A 21,665-nucleotide genomic window follows, 5' to 3' on the forward strand; every position below is an offset into this window, starting at 1 on the left:
AATGCCACAATTGCTGCTGCCAAACACAGTAATTATATGCTAACCGAGGCTAAATGGAAAGCAGTATAAAATATGTAAAGGGACCCTGTCATTTACTATGGTATAGTTCATTTACATTATTTTTAAAAAGGAAAAACTGCATTTCAGGCAATTGCTTGCCTGACTTAATGCTTCTGGGGGAATTCTTTGTCGGCTTGTGTCCATTTCAGCTCCAAGGAAATGTCCAGATGGAATTTTCTCTCATAAAATGTGTAGATATGTTTGAAGACATTCCCTATTCTTCTGTATCTACAGCTCACTCAAGTAAACAAAGACTGTTTATTAAATATGAATGCCTTTGTTGTTCCCAGCCCATTTCCTGACATGTTTTCCAAGAAGCTTCTGCATTTGTTGCTATGCAGTGCAGCTCTTCTGGAAAGCAGTCAGCCCAGCTACAGCTTGCTCTGAAGTGAAAGCTACAGAGCTGTAGAAAGGTTTCTGAGTTTTCCTGTGCAGTGCCCAGCAAGTTACAGAGATGGCTGCAGAAAGGCATTGCATAACTGTTCTCTTACTTGTTCTAATTTAAGCACTTTCCTGCATTGACTTGATTTAATAGGCATCCATGTCAAGCCAGAGCATATAGATGCAGCTAAATTAGTAAGAAATAAGGGAAACGAGGGCAAAGTTCTGCATTTCAGAAGGAAGATAGCTGCATTTCCCCATATGTACCAAGCAGTGTACCAAGGAAAACAGATGCCTGGGACAGAAGCAGAGACAAGAAACCCAGAGATACTTAGTAGCATAGTAAATCAATAGTGTCCACATTTCATTTTTGGCATTGCAGTAAACTTACAAACACTTTCTTTTCTGTAATTACCAACAACCTTTATTTTCCAAATAAGTACCCTAATCCTTTTCCTTCTCAGTCCACTACCTCTTTTCATCACCTATAAAATACCTGGTTGCTAGAATCTCGAATGCTGCTCAAGAGTAGTAGCTGTACTAACCTTTGTCTTGAGCTGTGGAACATCAGCTCCAGCAGTCCCTCCACACACACACACCCAAACACAAGAGACACTTAAATGAGACACATGTGGGAGGGTGGGTGTTACTAAAGCTCTCCAAGTTCTTGTAGAAACCAGAAGTTCTGATATGTAAGATTTGTTTGTTGGGGTTTTTTTAAAGAGGGAAAGGGTGAAAGAGAGAAAGGAAGGAAAAGAAGGGAAGAGGAAAAGAAGAGAAAAGAACAGTTACTAGGTACTAACATCTTTGCCATCATGCTGGTGATTGTGGTTTCTTCTTCCTCTCACCAGATTTAATTTGAGTCATTTTTATAAGTTTGCCAACACACTTTTACACCTTTTTTTTTTCTTCCCTAGTCTGCAGCTTCATGTTACATCTGAATTTGCTATATATAGTGCCACTTACTTATGTTACAGACTCTTTCTTGGCTGTCTTTGTTACCCCCAAAGTCAATTTTGCAGAGCATTTTTTATTTTTTTAGACTAAGCATCAATGAGTTGTCCATAGATGCTCCAGTCCCCAGGCCATTCCCATCTCTGTTGCCATGTGTGTAGCCTGTAGCAGGCATTGCTCTTGCCAGCATCAGACTGTAAGCTTTGCCCTGCCTTTGCATGGTCTTGGGACAGAGGCTTGCCTGGTCTGCTCAGTTTGACCTTGCCCTGACCTGCCTGCAGCTTTCTTTTCCTTGGCACAACTGTCACAGCAGTTCCTCAAACTGACTGCCTCTGTCTAATTTGACTTGTGAGAGGATAGTCATGGGTTTATGTAGAGAGCAGCAAGAAACATTTCCTATGGATGGGATATTTAGTGTTCTTAGACAATGGCAAAGTGCAGAAATACACAGGCCTGGTACAGCAGCAGAGACCTCGTGGTATGGAGGTACAGGATGGAGGAGTGAGAGAGGGGAGATAAGGGTTTGTTTGTTTGTGTGTGTTTGTGTGTGTTATGTGGGTGACACAGCACCAATAACACAGGAGCCTACAGCGTGGCACAGAATCAGCAGAGGCACAAAGAGCAAAAGACCCTTCCCCAGACTATGCATGATGGCCAGGTCAGCCCACACAAGCCTGAAATATTCTCCTTATCATGGATGTCTCTGCCTTTGAACATAATAAATGCTGGGAGCATTAGGAGCTGTGCCACATTCTCCACAATACAAAGTAATATGTGGCACAGAGCCAGGCTGAAAAAAGAGCAGCTTAGTGACTCAATAGTTTCATTTCTGCACACAGACTATTCTGCTTCGGCAAATCCAGAGAAAAGCTAAGTTTCACTTTCTATTTCCCAGTGATTTCACCACAGATCACATGAGGGAGGACCAAATAAAATAGAAGGCACAACAACAGTGGGCAGCACTCCTTTCTCTTTGAGGCTGCCTGAAGACAAGTGAGCAGAGAAGGAAAACCATGAGGTAAGAAAGCAATCCAGCCTCTGAAAGATGCTTTTTTCTCTATGCCACAGGAAACATTATTTATATAAATGTAAGCCGTGAAGGAGTTTGAGCCTCCAGACAACAGAAAATATTTTACAGAATATTTAGAGAAGAATCAAAATAAAATCAGGATGCTCTTGAATGTTGTCATGTTTATTGCTTCTTCAATGAGGTTTGGTCTCTGTGAGTAGGACAGAAAGTCAGAAAAATTTTGTGCATGCAGTGTGGGGATGAAATCCAGGGTGCAGAAGGTGCAGCTGGTGCCCAGCCAAAGAGGTGTAATCTGTCTCTCAAACCTGTGTTTGTGACATTCCTCCTTGATTTGCCTCCTCATAATTTTGCAGTCTTTCCCCTCAGTCCTTTTTTTACCCAAAAGGCTTGACTGTGCAGCTGAGCAGCAGCACATGCTGTGCCCCACAGGCTGTTAGACTGCTAGATGTTATAGGAGGGACAGCAAGAAAGTCTTTCCAAGAAAAGAGGATTTGACTGAGAAGCCTCAGTAATAGAATTGTGTGTCATTCTTTCTTTAATTAAGGGAAAGCACAGTGTGGACTAAAATGTCATCTCTGTGATGTAAAAATGTCCCCTTGATTGTGTGACAAAGGCCAGTCTGTGCACCCACACAGGGACACAGGTAGGCAATGGCAGCAGGGAAAACCCAAATAACACCCTGCCCTGGTGGCTCCCGTGCCCCATTTGGGAAGAAAAAGCTGTTGAAAGATGAAGAAGGATTGTCCTGATTTCATCTGGTCCAGAGTTCATTTCTTCTCAGCAGCTGGTACAGTGTTTTGGGTTCCTTATGCCAATTATGTGGATAACTCACATTTAGTTTGTAGTTGTGTTTATCCTACCTAGTTAAGGACATTTTTGTGTATCATGCTCTGCCATTGAGGAGGTGCACAAAAAAGCTGGAGAGAGCACACCTGGGACAGGTGATCTGAACTGGCCAAAGGCATATACCACACCAGAGAACATCGTGCCCAGTATATAAATGGGGGGAGTTACCTGGAAAGGGGCTGATTGGAGTGCAGGAACAGAGTCTGGCATCGGGCAGCAGGTAGTGAGCAGTTGTACTGTGCACCACTTGTTTTTTCTTTGACTTTTATTTTTTCCTTTTAGCCTCATGAATAATATTTACTATTATTATTGATTTTTTTTCAGTTATTAAAAATTATTACATTCTGATCTTAACCTACAATTTTTACTTTTGATTCTCCTCTCTGATCCACCAGTGGGGGGCAGGGGGAGATGAGTGAGCAGCAGCATCATGCTTAGCTGCCAGCTGGGCTTAAACCACACCAGGGATAAAGGGACATTAAGGACCAGTTGTATGTCCCCAGGGTCTGGTTAACAAGGGATGTGAGTGTGTGTGTCTAGGGGTGAGGCACCTGGGGAGACAGAGAAGCTCCCTAACGAGACACTGGATGTCCAGAGCCAACATCTGAGGAGCCACAGGGTGAGAGAGTGAGTGTGTGGTTTGTACCAGCAAGTGGAAAGGGGTTGCATACTCGTGGCCTGTACATCCAAGTGCCAGCAACTGGAGAGGCTGGTGAGATCTGGGACCCAATTCCTGAATACATTAACCATAGAATCAGTATAACCACTACATAAGAATGGTGCTATGATCTAACATACAAGCAGTTAAAAATGCAGGAAAATCATGTTTATAATACAAACCATAACATGTACAAAGGTTTAGGAAATGGACTACGTAACAGTCTTTATAGTTTAAGGGAACCTTCTGTGATTACATCTTTTGGGTAGGCTTTAGCAATTGTCCCCAGCACAGCAAATATATTCCTGGGGCCTCAGCTTTACTCCAGAGACCAGCCCTCCACTTTGACATGCACAGCAACATCTGCTCCTATGTAAGAGGTGCCCTCATACACACAAGAAGGATTACACTAAAATCACTATTCAGCACTTTGGACCTAGGGCTCCCTACAGCTTTGACTTGTTTGAAGTGTTGTGGGCTAAGGGCACCAGGTAAGGTATTGCCTGCCTTTAAAGTACACCATACCTGGTTTAAAAACAAGAATAGCAAAAATCAAATGGGGTATTAAACAGCTTTTTCTTTGATTTCTTCTAGTACCATTTCCAAGGATTCCTTGAAGGCTTCCCTGCTGCAGTTAGAATGTCATTTTACATGGACTTTGCTGAAGAAGGATGTGGGTCTTGAGGCCCTAGAGGAAACAATTCTTGATCATATCAAGTTTGTTGTAGAATACAACATTAGAGATTATAATATACTTTCCTATGTATGTCACCTGAAGAATTCAAATGAGGAAGCCTTGAGAAGTCTCAGAAAAGCTGAAGAAGCTATTCAAAAATATCATCCAGGTGAAATTGCCAGGAGAAGTCTTGTTACCTGGGGGAACTATGCCTGGATTTATTATCACATGCAGAGATATGAAGAAGCTCAAACTTATGTAAGCAAAGTGGAAAACAGCCGCAAAAAGCTTTCAAGTACGGCTCATGGGAAGATTCAGCTTCCAGAGATCTGTGCTGAGAAAGGATGGGCATTATTACGTTTTGGGAGGAATTACTTTGAGAAAGCAAAGAATTGCTTTGAAAATGCTCTGGAGAGTGAGCCCAATAACCCAGATTTTAATGCTGGCTATGCAATAGCAATGTACCGCTTGGAAGACTGTGCTGAGAGGTATGGTGATGAGATCACGCCGTGCCTTGGGGCCCTGAAGAGGGCAGCAGAACTGAATCCCATGGACACAACCATTCTGGCATTACTTGCATTAAAACTCCAGCGATTACACCAAGGTAATGAAGGGGAGAGGTACATTGAAGAAGGACTGCAGAAAACCCCTGACTTTCCTGTTTTCCTGCGATATGCTGCTAATTTTTACAGAAAGAAAGGAGAAGTGAACAAGGCAGTGGAGATTTTGAAGAAGTCCCTAGCACTGACACCAAATTCTGTCTTTCTGCATCATCAACTAGGACTCTGCTACAGATCCAAGGTAATGCAACTGAAAAGGACAAGATACACACCTCAAGAGAAAGTAGAGAATCTCATCCAGCTTGCCATTTTTCATTTTAAAACAGTGATAAACAAAAAGCCAGTATTTTTTTTTGCCTATGCTGACCTTGCAAACACATATGCACTAGGCAAGAGGTATGAAGAAGCAGAAGAGACATTTCAGGAAGTGCTTCAGAGAAATGATCTACCCTGTGGTGACAAACAAGAAATCTACTTCAACTATGGCAATTTTCAGCATTTTGACATGAAGTCAGAATCAAAAGCCATTAAGTATTACATTGAAGGTCTGAAAATAGAAAAAGATTCCCCTGGGAAAAAAAAGTGCAGTGAAGCTGTGGAGAAACTGTTGAAACAGAAAATTCAGAGTGGTTTAGCAGATGCCTCAGATATTGGTACACTTGGACTGGTTCATAAACTAAATGGTAAGAAAGAAGAAGCAATTGAATGCTATAAGAATGCTATTGCTTTGGATCCCAACAACGAAGAGTATCAGAATGCATTAGTTGAGCTACAACTTTCCATTTCAAGCTAAAGCTCACAAAAATCCTATGTACCAAAATATCCCCCAAACCAAGGACGTTTCAACAGACTCTCAAAACTCCTTCTGTTGTTTTTCATTTGAAGGTAGACATTATGACCAGAGGGAACACAGATGGCATCACTTTCACGGCACTCATAATGTAGAAACTGCAGACAATGATTGCATATTTGTTCATTCACTAACAGATAGCATGCTTGGATAACTATATAATAAATATAATATACATATAATAAAACTCGATGCTAACATGGTTATAAATGTATTTAAGTGATAGTCTCTAGAAAACAGAACTACTGTGCTGAAATCAAATATTACCTTCTACTGAGAAAAAGATAAAGGAATCATATTGTAGTGTTTTTTCTGTACACTTGAAGGACATGCTTATACATAAACAGAATTTGGGAATCTCTTTTAAGCATTTCAAAAATACCTTTGTGGAAGAAACTTTTGTTGAAGGCTTCTTCAGTTTACTACCTTGCATGCTGTTTAAATATGAAAAATAAACATTGTTCAGCTAGTCCATTGGAAAGCTTACAAAACGTGTATTATTGTTGAGAACTACTAAAGTCTGTTGAATCCACCAGTTGATGCTTCTGGGTATCTCTCTGATGACCAGCCTTCATGTTAGTAGATTAACTAAAGAGAAACAGCCATTTGAAAAAGCAAGAAGGATAGAGTTTTGGTAGGATACAAAAGGCTGAGGAGACAGCCCCATTTATTTTCCCTGACTTCTCAGCCAAGCTGGCTCCAGGGGCATTGCACCAAAGAATTAAACTGTGCACAAAGCAGCGTCTGTCTAGTTTACCCAAAACACGCCATCAGGAACCACAACAGCAAACATCTGGAGAGGAAGGATGTCTTTGAGATTGCAAAGAGATGGCTGTGGCCATGCTTGTGAAACAGGCCAGGGATGGCAAACACACACAAAAAATGACCTGAACTGGACATGGAGGGCAGAGCACAGCCAGAGCAGAGTTGGGTGGGTGCCACAGGAGCAGGGCAGGGGAACATAAACGGCATGTGGAAAAAAAAGGTGGGTGTCCACAGGGGTGGGTGTATATGAATGGAAGAAAGGGCTGAAATGACAGAATGAATTGACAAGGTGATTGTCTTCAGATATCCAACTAAATTTCAATATTCTTTGCAACATCCTGGCCTAATTCCCCAGTACTGTACCTTTGATAGACCAGAGCATGTTGGATCGTGCAGCAGCCTGTTCCTGAGAGCGACCTGTGCCTCGAGGCCCAGAGCACTCTGCTAATAAAGGGCTGACAATGAAGGTGAAGAGACAGGGTCCTGTTTGGAAATGGGGGCTGTTTATTGTCAGGCTGTGCATCGTGGGTACAGCCTCCAATGTGTTCCAGGGACCACAGCCAAAATGGGGCCAAGGATCCAGGGTTATATAGCAGAGGAAAATGGGTGGTGTTGAGGGTCAGGGTCCAACAGGGATGGGGGAAAATGGTGCAGAGGGGTGGCCAGGAACCAGGAGGACTAATAGGATGACAAGGGTGGGGTACTGCAGCAAAAATAACCCAGTGGGGTCCAAAGGAATGAAGAACATTCTGGGAGGTGTGCATATATGGTGAACAGGGGCTGAACAAGCTGATATGAACTTACCAAACCAACAGAACATCAAAACCCAGGAAATACAAACATGTGGCTGCAAAGGTCCATGGGAGGAAAGTTTTTCTCACTCTAATCTAAAAGAGTACCTCAGGCCCCCAGACTTCCATAATAGTACTCAGGGAAAACTTATGCTGCACTTCCAAAACACTTGTGAGCCCTAGCCACTAGTGTAGCATGAAGCACACTGGTGACAGAGCCCATCAGGAAGGATGTGCACATGAGCTTCTAGCCATCCTGGAGCATTCCTGCACCCACAACAGCACCCCTGTGCAGACAGGATGACAAGACATGAGGGAGTGCAAAACACCAATCCCAGGTCACAAAATATCAGTAAACCTCTTCCTTCTCAGCTCTCCTTCAGAGAATCTTTCATAACACAGCAAAAGCAATCAAGTGTTCATAGTTGCAAACACTCTCTTCCTAAGAAAGAGCTGGAGAGCAAAATCCACCCTTGTTTCCCAGCCACCTGCCAGCTGCTCTCTTAGAACCCTGCCTAGGGAAGGAGCAGTGAGGAGGGAGAACTGGGAACAGTTCTGCAGACCCCTCCTGAAAGCTGGCTGGAACAACAGTGGGGGTAAAGTCAGGAACTGGAGACACTACACTGCTGTGCCCAGCTATGGGGACAAAAGGATCTGTTGGACAACCTCACTGCCTTTGTGAATCTTGAGGGCTCCTAAGCTCAGCATCATTGCTATCTAAACCCTGCTGAGGGCATAGAGGGTGGAAGGCAGCAGGGAAGGATTTGAGGAAGAGGTGGTGCAGGTTCTCAAAGCCATGGTGGCACATCCATTCTCCCATCTACACTGCCACCAGGATGACTCCTGAAAAAAGAACCTTGAAGAAATAAGGATAAGCTATAAATTGTTTTGAAAAAAAAATAAGCCTGAATTTTTATGAAGAGTAATAGCAGCTCAATCTGCACAGTGAAGAAACTGACTGTGAGATATAGGGATGCAAAAAGTGTATTTCTTGTGCTTCACCTCCTTTGTACTCTGGAGGACTGCTCTGGACTGCAGTACTGTCTGGGGAGTTTGCACAGAGCACTGTGCAAACACAACCGTCTGGATTTTGCCTGACTTGTAGATGAGGAAAAACGTTATTTCCCACAGGGTGGTGCTGCTGCCTTGCCTGGCATGCCGACATGGGGAGCAGGTTAAGCTCGAGCTTCGGGAGGTAGACAAAATGAAATACACATTTTAGAGAGTCCAAATTCATTGGGCACAACGAGAACTGCACAGAGGCATGACTGCACACCTCTTAGTTCACACCCAAGTATGAAAACATCACTGAAGCTGATGCTAGCAATGTAGGGGGAAAAAAATAAAGTGAAGTACTGAAGTGTAAATTTATGACTCAAAAGTACCTTCTAAAGAAAACTTTACTGAAATACATCGGAATAATCACTGAGAAAAAGGTATTATTTATTGAGGCAAACTCGAATAAGGAGTTTGCCATGCTGATCCTGAAGTAGTGTTACATTTTAAGTTAAACATGTTCTTCCTTCTCACATTAATTGGTACTAGTTTAGAAAGCAAACAAGGCATCGTTGTGGCAATATAAAATACATTCACCATATAGTAACACAGCTTTGTCTTTTAGGAGATAAATTATTATCCACGTTGAAAGGAATGTTTCAGGAATGCTTTTTCTGAAAAAAAAGGTCATTTTTCAACAGAAGGTATTTCTTTCCAATGTTGTTTTCACTCAATTTTCCAAGCCACCATTTATTAAATGTTCCAGATTATCACTAGAATATAAATAATTTCAAAAGAATTATTATTTCCCCATTTCAAACCTCATGGAATGGAGACAGATGGGATAACTTCAGCAGCTGTAGGCAGTTTCAGTTACTTACACTGAATTTCTGTCCACTGCACAGAACTGAGCATAATTCCAGGTAGGATCCATCTGAGGTAGAATCTGTGTTGGACAGATGTGACCCCAAGTCAGGTCTCACCACGCAGTCCTGGGAAGCCAGAGAGGCTCAGCAGTGCAATGCTCCAGCCGAGCTCAAATCCTTCAATGCTTGTGTCCATCAGGGCTGTTGGGAACATAGAATTACAGGATCATTAAGGGTGGAAAAGACCCCTAAATCCTCAAACATGTAGTGTTCATCTGGCAAATTGTTCACAGCTAGCTCAGGTATCTTGGCTTATTCCCTTGCTGAGCCACGCCAGGAAATGCCCTCCATGGAGGACAGCCAGAATATAATGATCTCTGAAAAAACATACTGCCGATACAATTAATCATCCTTTAAAACTATTGTAAGCCAGAGATTTCTACAATGAGTTGCCTGAAATATTTCACATAGCAGGATAAAGGTGACCTGTTCAACCTGGAGTGTGTGGAGCAGGAGCTAGAAGTTTGGCATGAGACTTCACCAGCCTGGATTGTATTCCCATTTCTTCCACTTGCAGGTCATTTCCTGCTACGCTTCCTTCCTTCTGTTTCTTGGAGGCATTCATGACAAGGCTGATATTTCACAGTATGTTTTATGCACAGAAGTCTTTATTCCAGTATATAAGTTTTTCTCCATTGAGTCAGAGCAGAAACAGTGGTGGAAGGCCCTGAAAGAATTTTACCATTTTCTAGAAAAGGTCTCTGGATTAAACCAGTTGAATGTTTGCTGCAAAATAAGATATTTAAAACAAGAAGTACTGCTTAAAAAACATAAAGGGAAAAGCCTATGAAAAAAACCTTGACATAATAAAGAATGTATTACAGAGTACAATTTACTATGATTAAAATGCATATAGTATTATTCCAAGAGGCCTTTACAATATGCATGAACAACATGACATGAACAATAGGTGACATGTTGTGATGTGGTAAACAAAGTAATGACATTTTTGTAAATTTATTTACAGTGGTAATTTATAACTTGTTCAAAATAAATTATATCTTTTGTTGACCACACTATTCCCCACTTATTTTTTAATATTAAAATATTATATTAAGATCTAAAACATTATCTTCATCAGTACTAATTAAAAAAAAATAATTATTTTCAAAATGTGCATATTTTTTCTAACTCATTAAGAAACACTCACAGATAATTTTTGTCTTTTTTTCCAAACATATGTTAAAAACTAAACTGGAGCCCAAGACTCAATTTTCATGCTGAGCTGAAGAAAAGTTGTGTCATGGGCTTTAAGAAGATTTTGCACTGCTGTTGCTCATTCTATGGTCTGTGCACACAGATCATGCTACTGGCTCTGACTACATTCCTAAAACAGGACAGCGAGAAATGCTTCATTTAAACAGAAACAATTTTAATATGTTATATTTGAAATACACTTGGATAATAAAACTACTTCATACACATGTTATTCATACATATATGTGTGTGTATATATAAATACATTATACTCCTATGGCTGTACTCTTGTTCTAAATCAATTTGGTGAACATCAGTCTATGTTGCTTTCACTTCCAAGGCACAGAGTGGAAAAGGACACCATGAGCAGCCATTGAACACACTGCAGACTAACAAAACTAGTTCAGTGTAAATGAAAATTATTTGGACTCTGATCAATTTGTTAATGAACAGAATACAGCTTGATACAGCATCAAAACACTGAAACTATTTCTATCATGGAATCTGAATTTTTCCATTGCTGACAATGTTTTCACTCTAAAAATGTAGAAAATCCCAGTATTTATTAGACCATCACATCAGTAACTCACTCCAGGAGCTACATTCACTACCTGTGAAGCAGCCAACTGGAGTATATTCCTCACACAAGTAGCAGGAAGCTATCAGCAAGTTACAGCTCTTGTGTTCTGGCCATCAAGGAAAAGTGACCTGACAGCTCTTCACATGGTACAAATGAGCAATTGGCGCCACCTGAAGATGCAGCTTCTGGGTCCGAAAAGAGACACACCGGCCACTGCAATAACAAACAATTCTGCCAACATCCTCTCCACTATCAGCCTGTGGGGTGGGCAATCTCTCAGCCATTTGGTTCATGGACTCTAAAGTTCTCTAATAGGTGCTGATTTTGCAAGAGGAAGAAGCTCTGTGTTTGAAAACACAGGGGCTTCTCTGGTCTCTTGGGCTGCCTTTGGGCTTCTTCCAACTAATGTAGTTAAAGCACATTTGCCTATCAGCATGCCTGGCCCCATGGCACAAATTTGCTCCTCTTCACACAGTAGAGCCACCACAGCTCATTTTCTACCCTCCAAGACAAGGATCAGCTGAAAGATCATACCCAGAATGTCAGTGTTTAGAAATACAAATTTTAAAGGTATCCAGAAGAAAAAAGATAAAAAGTAAAAATTGCTATAGAGCACATGGGAAAGCAGGTCTAAAACCATATTTGTAATTAAATTGCAATGTATATACAAAGTTCAGGCACACTGTAAAAATTAAAGTTGCTCCAGAGATACTTTCAGCATAAATCAGTTTCTGCCAGATTCTTAAAAACAAAACAAAAACAAAAACAAAAACAAAAAAAAACAAACAAAAAAAAACAAACAAACAAACAAACAAACAAAAAAAAAAACAGATGACTTTGGCATTTGAAACGCTCATTTGCAAAGTTTCATGCAGATGGATAAATGTAGAGATTTTTTTGTGATGTTTATGATTAGTCCACTGAAACATACTAGACCACAAAATGAAAAAGCTTGTGCCAATAATAATATTTTTAAATGTAAATGTTATTGTTCAGTTTTAGTGGCTGATACCTGTGGAGTCGACATTGCATTTCAAATAAATCTGTGAACACTTGTATCTACAAACTCCATTTTCAGCCTAGCTTTCTTCTGTTACTGCATTAACTTGGTATTACTGTTGCTGTATGTAGATTGAAGCCAACTAAAACACGACAGAAAAATCTAAATGAGAGATGTCTTGTTTCACAGGAAAGTATCCTCAACAGTGTACCACCACAGAGCCACATCTGTCTCAGGCTGTGCCGTACTGAATCTCAACAGCACTTGTCACCTGTTGCTGTAGCTGTTTGTGTCCACAGCCAAACCTTCAGCATCCCTTTGGTCTAATTCTGCTGTGACAGAATAAGCTATTGCTCCATTTGTCCAGATGTGCTGTTTCAAGGCTCTGTTACCAGTGAGGGACTGCAAATGTGTTCTTTTGATTTTCTTTGCTAGTCTGGCAAAGCACAACAGTGCTGAACTAAATATCATAGAAAATCCACACAGGAGAAATGATGCAGTGTAGCTGCCAGTTGTGTCCACAAGCCAACCTGTAGGGAAAAAAAATAATTTTAGAGATCCATCAGTATTCTGGTGGATAATTTACAATTCCTATGACCCAGTTATAAACTTTTGGAGTTATCACATATAAATACAATCAAACAATACAGGTTTTCATCACCATCACTATACTTTTACATCCTGGGGCAGAGAGGGATTTAGTCTCAGCAGGCAAATAATATCCTTATGGCCTTTTGTTTGGAGGTCAAATCCACAAGAAAAGGCAGAGCGGTCATCACTACACTATTAAATAAACATCTTCCAACTGCATGGATTTAACTGGCAGTCTTTAGAGGGCTTAGAGAGCTCTAAGGTCTTCACGCAGAAACATTTATTGAGCTCTGCCCAGGCTCGTGCTTCACTTAAAACAATTCTATTTTGCAATATTTTTTGCTATGGAAAATGAAATTAAAAGCTTCAGGTGCAATGGTCAATTGAGAATTGATGCAAACATCAGATAAAATATGCAAGCTTGATGGTTTGAAAAAGATCTCAGACCTTTTACAATATTAAAAACTGTGTCAAGTGCTTTCTAAAGAAAAATAATGGTACAGCTCTCATCCTTACTTCACTGTAATGGTATGGATGGGAAAAATGATGGTTAGATATTACAGGGATGAGCTTATGACCAGACAGGAGTGGAGCTGACTCACCCACATGTTGTAGCAATGTAGAGACTAAAAGATCAAGTCTTCCACATTAAAAAAAAAATTTAAAAAAAAATCAAAAAAGAAAAATCTTGAAATTAAACTCTTCAGAGAGATTTATATTTTACAAAATCATATAATTTCACAGTGAAATATTTTATTCCTTCTACTTGCACAGTTTCTTAACTACGTGAAGTGATGATGTAACAGATGTAACTATACTGGTTTGGTTTTTTAAATTCCATCTCACTCTATATGTAGAAATCATTCCACCTAGTCAAGGATGGGAGATCTAAAGACTTATGAATGTGTTATTCCTCTACCCAGAGGCTACCTTCACATTCACTGTGCATTTGCTGTCCTTCCTCCCCTTTTACCTCACACCAATAGGTAAATCTGATAAGGATACAGGTAAGTCATTTGGCAAAACTGACCTGCCACAGGTGGGCTAACTAGATATGGAATGGCGTGAAGGAAATACACAACGCCCAGGGCTGATGATAACAAAGAAGTTCCCACTACATCTGCTGTCATGACAGGGATCAGCGTTACATAGGCTCCGTCAAAGTAGCCAAAGGTAAATGAGAAAGGCACTAGCAAGGGGAAGCTTTGGAGAACTGGCAGGAACAGACAACAGAGGCCATCCATTCCCACAGCAAAGAGGTAGCAAAAGTACCGATGCTTCTTCAGACACCTGCCAATTTCAAAACAGAAAAGGAAAACATTATCACTGAAACCAGTATCTCAGCTTCTATGCCCTGGCATGCAGTGCTTGCTCTCTCTCTCTTTTTCTATAGCTCCAATTTAAGTCCATTTCCTTACACAAGTCTTCACTCAGCAGATGAGCCCAGGTAGGGAAAGCTGCAGAAATATCTGGCCAGCAGCAGCTGTGCTGCCTGCAGAGTTCTTCAGGATGTTCCTAGTGACAGAACCCTGCTGCCAGGATTTTGCAGTCCCCTGAAGTTTAAATGTTCAAAGCAGTACTTCATTGTGCTTTACATCCCAGCTCAGCAAGGTGCTCCCAGTGTTATGCATAACATATTGCAGTATACCTCTCTTAGCTGTCACCTTTCCAGTCAGCCCTTAAATTTGAGTTAGTGTGAGCTAAGCGAGATGTCAATTCCCTTCCTTCCTGCTCCACAAAATCAATAATTGATTTTTCCCACAAACTAAATAAGCACAAAGAATGCATCCTTCGGAATCAAAATCCTTGTTAATTTGACCAATATCTACTGATGTTACAGATGCTGTATACTGACATTTGGAGTGAGCTGAGTTCACAAAGCATGGTGAGTTCTTATATACTGGAAAATGTATAACAATTTTCAGTCAGTTCTTCCTAGTATGTGCCAAACAATATTGGGCTAGACCCTGGACCCTCTTCCATAACTTCTGTGCCACCTCAGCAGCACAAAAGAGATGGAAAGACAGAGGAAGCAGGGTGAAATCCCCTAGGAAATAGATACAGAGAATCATGCTCAACATACCTCAGGCAAGGGTTTTCATTTCCACTATCAAACATACAAACACATCACTTTTTCAGGGGAAAAAAAATATTAAGCCAGCAGAATTGAACAAACTCAGAAGAGACAAAAAGATTAAATAGCAAGCATTTCTGAAAGTTAGACTGTGTTGTTGGGGTTTTTTTTTAGGTTACACATGCTACAGAAAGAGTCCATAATGTTAACTTTTATATGTATTATACCTCACTTGCATCCAGCCTCCCACCAGCCAAAGCTTACACTTGACCAGCCAGAAGCCCTTACCTTCTGTCTGTGAGCCATCCAAAGGTGATGTTACCAATGATGTCTATGACACCAAGTATGGACATGAGGAAGGCAGCCTGGTGATGACTCACTCCAACACTCAAAGCATAAGGCACTAGGTAGACAAAAAGAGGGCTGCAGCCATATGCCATGAATAAAATTGACACTGCCAGCACCATGAAACCAGGCATCAGCAAAAAGTCATATTCCTTCCATGAACAGTAACATAAACATTCATGAGGCCATAATTTGATCAAAGGTGAACAAATGGACATTTGCTTTAAGTCCTGTTTCTCTGTTTCAGGGACATAATTCTGTTCAAGATGCTCAGGAGCAGTTTTACAATCCTCCTTAAGAGAAATAGGCCGCATCAAGGCACCACAGACACAGAGGTTTAAAACAAAACCTCCCAGGATGAGCAAAGCTCCTCTCCAGGAAAACTGCTCAATTAAGAGCTGGACCACAGGGGCCAGGATGAAGGTACCAATTCCACTTCCTGACATGGCTATTCCATACGCCAGTGCTTTCCTTTTGTTGAAGTATTTGCCCACCATCGCAATGGCTGGAGAATAACAAAGTGCAAACCCAAGTCCTAGAAGAGAAAGCAAAGTGCAGATGGCTTAATACTAAGCATGACATATGGAACATATTAAATCAGGCCACATAATGTATTTTCATTAGTTCAAATGAATAGAAAGCTTTTTCTGATTCTGTATCACACAGCCCAGTCTGAGTGTGATGAGAAACTAGGATGACGTCTTTCTTCCACTGGCAGGGTCACTGACTTGCCAAACCTAACTGATGACCATTAATCCACAATAACAAGACTCAGACAGAAGTGATGGGGTTCACTTCATAACAAGAACAAGGATGATCACTAAACATGACAGAACCGGTGTGCCAGCCTCTCCTGCATGCAAGATGAGGTCTTTCCCCAAGGTCTGCACCAATGCTAGCACTGGACACGCTGTCCTAATGAGGCACCAGTTTGTATTTTGGTCTGTTGAAACCCTGAACATTAATTTTCAGGTCTCTGAAACACAGTACAAAGAGCCTGTCTCTGTTACTAATATTCTACAATAAACCTCTCTTGGTCTGCTAAACAAACTCCTTGCACCAGCTGCTTGGAGTCCTGACCATTTTAAATCCCTGCCTACAAGTAAAGAGGGGAGAAAAGCCTCAGAAAGCCAGATCCAGTTGAGTAAACAAACAAGATTCATCTCCTGGATGGAGAAAAAGATTGTGGTCTCTGCTGCAGAATCAGAGAGCAGCTATTAATCATCAAGTGGTTGCCCTAACACTAAAATATGTATTCCTGAATCAGTAGAAATGAGTTCCTGACTAGGGTTTTGGAGCATGTCCTACATTGAGGATAAAACAGTCCCCAGTGCCTTTGGCAGAGCTTGCAGATAGAGGATAAAACAGTCCCCAGTGCCGTAACCGGCTTGCCACATCCTCCTCAAAGGCCACACTGTGTGCAGGGCTGGCAGGGAAACTGCCAGGATGGAATAAGAGGATTAGAGGGACTCTGGGCGGCGGGTGCCCAGTCTGGCACTCCTCAGGAGGTGAGGGGAGAAGCAGGGCACAGAGCTGGGGCTGGACTTTTACAGGCAGCAGAGCCAGAAGAGCAGCCCTGAGCTAGACATCATCACTCAAGAGCTATGAAAATCATACTCTATTAGGCATACACAACTTTTTTTTTTTTTTTTTTTTTTTTATGAGTCACCAGGGGGAAATAGGTCTCAAAAAAGCCAACAAATGTCCTGTGAAAAGTGGAAAGTTCAGGGTGGAAAACATCATCATACTTCTTAGAAGGAACTCTGCTCTGCCTATTTTACCTGCTTCACTCTTTGGTTTCAAGTCCTGCTGCTTTTATGGACTTAGATATTCACTTGTTGTGTCCCATCTGCTCTCTGGGTTGGGGGCACCACATTTAGCCTTTACCAATAGTTCACCTCCCTGTTAATCAGTCCCCACAGACTAAAAGTTCACTGCTTGTAGTGAACTTGGCTCTTTACTACTTCATGTAGAAATTGTAACTGCCTTTCCACCTCGGTATTCAGAGCAGCTCCCACTAAGGAAGCCTCAGAAGTATTAGCATGGTATGCAGCATAGTCCCTCGAGTTACAAGAAGCCTTTTTATTTGTTATGAACACATTTGTCAAAGATTAACATCGTAATACAGGAGCAACATGCACTAAAATAAGGATTTTTTTTTTTTTTTAAACAAATAAGCTGTTGGCAGCATGTGAACTGCAGTAATTCCACCAACTCATTACTAAACTCCAGGGAACCAAGTACAAGGTCTTATATCACCGTGGCTACCAGGTCAGTATTAATGAGGAAGGAATGTCAGTGTGACCACGGGCCCCTCTCAAGTTCCTCTGTGCACAACAAACACAGGCAGATAGGACAGAGCAAAGATTTGTTTTCACCATACCTGAGCAAAAATGGAGGAGCTGCTACAGCAAGACTACCAACCAGCAATTTTTTTGCTTTTCAACTGGAATGTAATGCAGACAAAATAAGGCATACAGCTGAGGTGCCTGGTATTCACCAAGAGCTCCTCTACCCTTTACTTACTTACTTTACAAACTACATTTGTGTTTTGATTTAAACTTTTTTCCAAATATGCAAATATGTTAGGACAGTCTAGACTGCTATAACAAACTCCTCCCAAACCCTGACAAAACAGGGAAATCTTTTCTCGTATATCAGCTGCAACAGCAGTCCTTCCTGACCTCCCATAATTTCAGAACTTTATTGACAGTCCTCTTTCTAATAGAGGGTAAGAGTTGCTTTTGCAGGGTGCTGCATTTACGTTATGTAAGATCAGTCAGTGCTGAAGCTCTCGCTGGGGCAGCCTCTCTTTTACAACGATAGGAACAGGCCTGATTATCTCTATTTGACCAGTGCAGTGTCAATGTGACATGGAGAAGAGATCACCCATCATTTTTTGCATTCCTGTCTTGTGTTCTGGCAGCAGCAAAGGGGCTGAATGCATCCTACCTGTGAGGACTCCTAATGATAAGTAGAGATGTTCCAGGCTGGTGGCGAATGAGCTCAGAATTAGTCCGGTAGATGCAAGCAGCCCTCCTAGCATGATACCAGCTTGGCAGGATACATGATTACTGATTAAACTCCCAAGTGGGGCTTCAAGGAAACAAATAAAGCTGGTAGTTAATGGCAGGTTCTCACACACAGTTCACTGCAACAGTTATAAATGAAAAGGAAGCGGGAGGAAGCAGGAGAAAATGGTAATTGCAGCTACAGAGTGGTCTTCCAACATATCCCTGTCGTGATGGCATTAGCACCAAATATAAAGAAAAAAGTTCTAAAAGAAATTTTCCTGAAAGTGAGGATAAACTTGAATCTTACAGTAGCTTTCTCAGCAGCCATTTCTGTAGATCAAAGTCATTATGGAACACAGCTAATCTGAGAGTCAAGGGGTCAAGACAGGCCACAGCAGCAGCCTGCACTGTTCATTACTCCATGCTTACAACACTCAGACTTTTGCCCACATGGAATTTGCTCTTCAACCCTCAGTAACTTTAGGTGTCCTTCCTCACAGCTCCCTGGCCTTGTGGGCTCTGGGATTATACCCAAACAGGAGAGGTCACACATCTTTTGGACAATCTCCAGGGCTGCTACCCTCCTCCTGCACTTCTCCAGCACTTCTGCAAACACTGATGTCTCCCAGATCACCCTTCTTCTATCATGGGATGTCATCACCAGCCCTCTCCCCCTCTACTACCTGCAATGCCAGGGCAAAGTTACCCTTACTTCTCTATTTTGCCCAAGATATAACGTGGCTGTCACAGGTGAGCTCTTGAGTCTCATTCTAGTTGTGTCCCTCTGCCTTTCTAGCAATTCTTATGGATTAATCTCTTCTACAGGACTTGGACATGGATTTTCACCAAATCATGTACAGGTTTAAAGCAAATCCATGAGAAATTCAGTACAACTGCTGTGTTGATGCACATGATTTTTAATAATATCAAATTTTCTTTTAAGAGAGAAGACTATTTGTAAACATACACTTTTGATAAAAGGAAGATGGTTGTGACTTGATCTGGAGGCAAGATGCACTACATTCTGTGCTACATCTCAAATATGACTCAAATCAAAAGGCAAAAGAAACAATTGCTCAGTTAATAGCTCTCGAACATGAGGTGTCCCAATAGACCTCAACAAAAGTACATTTCTGAAAAATTAGATTGTTTCACAAAGCAAAGTTCTGCTTCTTTTCTGTAGTATGAAGACACTCCCTTGCACAACTGTGTTGGGGGAAGCAGCTCGGATATACCATACCCCAGAGATCCCATAGTATCATTCTTTCCCAGCTGACTCCACCAACTTGTGAGCATGCTAAAACCAGATGAAGCTGATGCAAAAGCAGCCACATTACTCTTAAAAGGGTAATACACACCACAAAGCATCGTAGCACAGTCGACAATGGAGTGGATCCAAGCAGTTCTGGCATAATCCTGCCCAAAGTATGCCTGGAACTCCACAAAAAAAATGGAGATGCACCTAGGACAGAAAACAGGAACACCAATCTGTTAAATATGGAATATTTGCCTCATGGAAAGTGCGGGTCTCACTCTTCAGGTATAAAAAGTACCCACTTGAAGGTCCTCTCCAGCTCCCAGGAAAGACAAAACTGTGGTCATGAACATTATAATATCACATGTTTCATGTTGAGGTATCTGCTGCTAGAGTTTTTATAACTCACAGTATTTTGAACTAAAAGGAAATTGAAATTACTAATTCTCACCAGCAACTTATAGCCCATATGATGATGTTGCTTCCTTGGCACACAAAGCCCTGGCTTCAGAGTTCTTCCCTGACCTTGTTGCTCACTATTCCACACCCACACAAACTGTGAGAGGAGGGTCAATATAATATCTACACAGCAACCACCACTTGCAGCTCTGTGTTCGTGGATGGACAAGCACAAAGCAACTCCTCACAGAGAATCAAAACACAGCAGGAGCCTGTGGACCTTCCATCAGGTTAATAAAATGTTTCCAGAAGTTACTTTGCTCAACTTAACAAGTGTTACTGTTCAACATGTCCCTGCAGCAGAACAGATTAAAAGGCTGCATAATTTCATATTCTTTTCTGAATCAACAAGAGAGGCCTTTTCCCCTTTTCTTTTTCCCAAATCAGTGAATGATCACTTTCTTCTGCTTTTTTTTTCTTGCACATATGTCACTCTTCTATATAGTCTAATGTGTGCCAGCCATTAGATGATTTCCTGAATGTAACACACTGAACACATAAACAAGGAATTCACTCCACTAGGAATTCCCTGCTGTTATTATGGAATTGGTACATTTGTATGCATTAACTAACACTGTGTGTTTCTATCCCCTTCTGTGCTGTTGACTCCAAGATCCTGAATCCCTAAAGACTTACACCTAGGAGCTTTATTTTAAAGGAAAAAATAATTTTAGGTAGGAAACACTATATTTACATTATACTAACTGTCCAAATAGACACTCTTTCAGTTTCTCTCACTTACCAGTGTGCTTATCTCTCTGCTTAATATAGCTAAATTTTCCATGTTCACACACACCAGGCTCCTGTATCTCCAGTTGACATCAAAGTCACTGTAAAAGCAGCCTTATCCCAGATTGCATTATATTTATGCAAGGCAGAAGTCTAGTCCTGTTCTTTCTATTTTTGAGAAAATATTTTCTGCATCTTTTGGACAAAAGAAAGGTCACGAAAATTCACTGGGAGTGGCAAAAACGAGCATGGCTGTGGGGTCAGAGGGGCACAGTGAACCCAAAGAGACCCTACACGATTCCTCCCTCCCCAGGCAAACCCCCACAGCCTGAAATAGCACTACCTGCCCCGGGCCTTGACTCTGTGAGAAATCAAGGAGTGGGTGCTGAAAGCCAGAGAGCTGTCAGAGGAGGCAAGACTAAAGCCAGAGGGCTCACAATCCCTTGGTTGTCCCTGCAGCCTTAGGGATTTCAGGAAACCTTGGCAAATACAGCGGGAGAGAGTCTGTACCTAAGCGGAATAACCTTGTCAGCTGCAGGATGCCGGGGGAGATCCCAAAAACTTTTCCGACGGCAGGGAAATAATAATAATAATAATAGTAATAAATAAATAAATGAAAAAAAATTAAAATAAATAAAATAAATAAATAAAATCTAAAAAAAAAAAAAAAAAAAAAAGGCAGCTAATGGCACAAAGAGGCCAACAAGACAAGCAGCAGCGCCTTTACCTTGTCACGGCCCTGGTGCAGATGGTGACGAGGAAGCAGCCGGCGACAATCATCCATCCCCAGCCGCCATCGGGAGGGCCGCGGCGGGCCCGGCGGGACGAGGCCATGGCGGGATCCCTCGCTCCCTCAGCGGCTGCAGGCGGCCGTCAGGCCCGGCACCCTGGCCCGGGGCTCGGCACGGGGCTCTGCGCCCATCTGCGG

The 21,665-nt window shown here is 41.6% G+C and overlaps 2 protein-coding genes across 6 annotated transcripts in view; one reads left to right on the forward strand and one right to left on the reverse strand.

The window, feature by feature from the left end:
• Positions 1-1,515: 1,515 nt before the first annotated feature.
• On the forward strand, positions 1,516-8,856 carry LOC310911866 (interferon-induced protein with tetratricopeptide repeats 5-like). The gene is made up of 2 exons (XM_083865877.1): positions 1,516-2,413; positions 4,524-8,856. Exons 1-2 carry the CDS (start codon positions 2,409-2,411, stop codon positions 5,956-5,958), a joined length of 1,440 nt encoding a protein of 479 aa, XP_083722003.1. The 5' UTR covers positions 1,516-2,408; the 3' UTR covers positions 5,959-8,856.
• Positions 8,857-8,953: 97 nt separating this feature from the next.
• The window catches only part of SLC16A12 (solute carrier family 16 member 12), a 31,644-nt gene continuing 18,932 nt past the window's right edge, over positions 8,954-21,665 (reverse strand). For 4 of the 5 annotated variants that reach the window (XM_083865873.1, XM_083865872.1, XM_083865874.1 and 1 more), the window contains 7 exons: positions 21,465-21,659; positions 19,653-19,756; positions 18,233-18,376; positions 15,224-15,815; positions 13,892-14,151; positions 12,542-12,800; positions 8,954-9,634 (listed from right to left, as the gene is read on the reverse strand). In XM_083865873.1, coding sequence (XP_083721999.1) covers positions 9,613-9,634; positions 12,542-12,800; positions 13,892-14,151; positions 15,224-15,815; positions 18,233-18,376; positions 19,653-19,756; positions 21,465-21,571 — 1,488 coding nt within the window. In that variant the 5' untranslated portion in view covers positions 21,572-21,659 and the 3' untranslated portion in view covers positions 8,954-9,612. The remainder of the gene's footprint in view (positions 9,635-12,541; positions 12,801-13,891; positions 14,152-15,223; positions 15,816-18,232; positions 18,377-19,652; positions 19,757-21,464; positions 21,660-21,665) is intronic. The other variant, XM_083865876.1, reaches the window with a different exon arrangement.

The sequence above is a fragment of the Zosterops lateralis genome, assembly GCF_965231275.1.
Source record: "Zosterops lateralis genome assembly, chromosome: 8".
In the NCBI taxonomy this organism is placed as follows: domain Eukaryota; kingdom Metazoa; phylum Chordata; class Aves; order Passeriformes; family Zosteropidae; genus Zosterops; species Zosterops lateralis.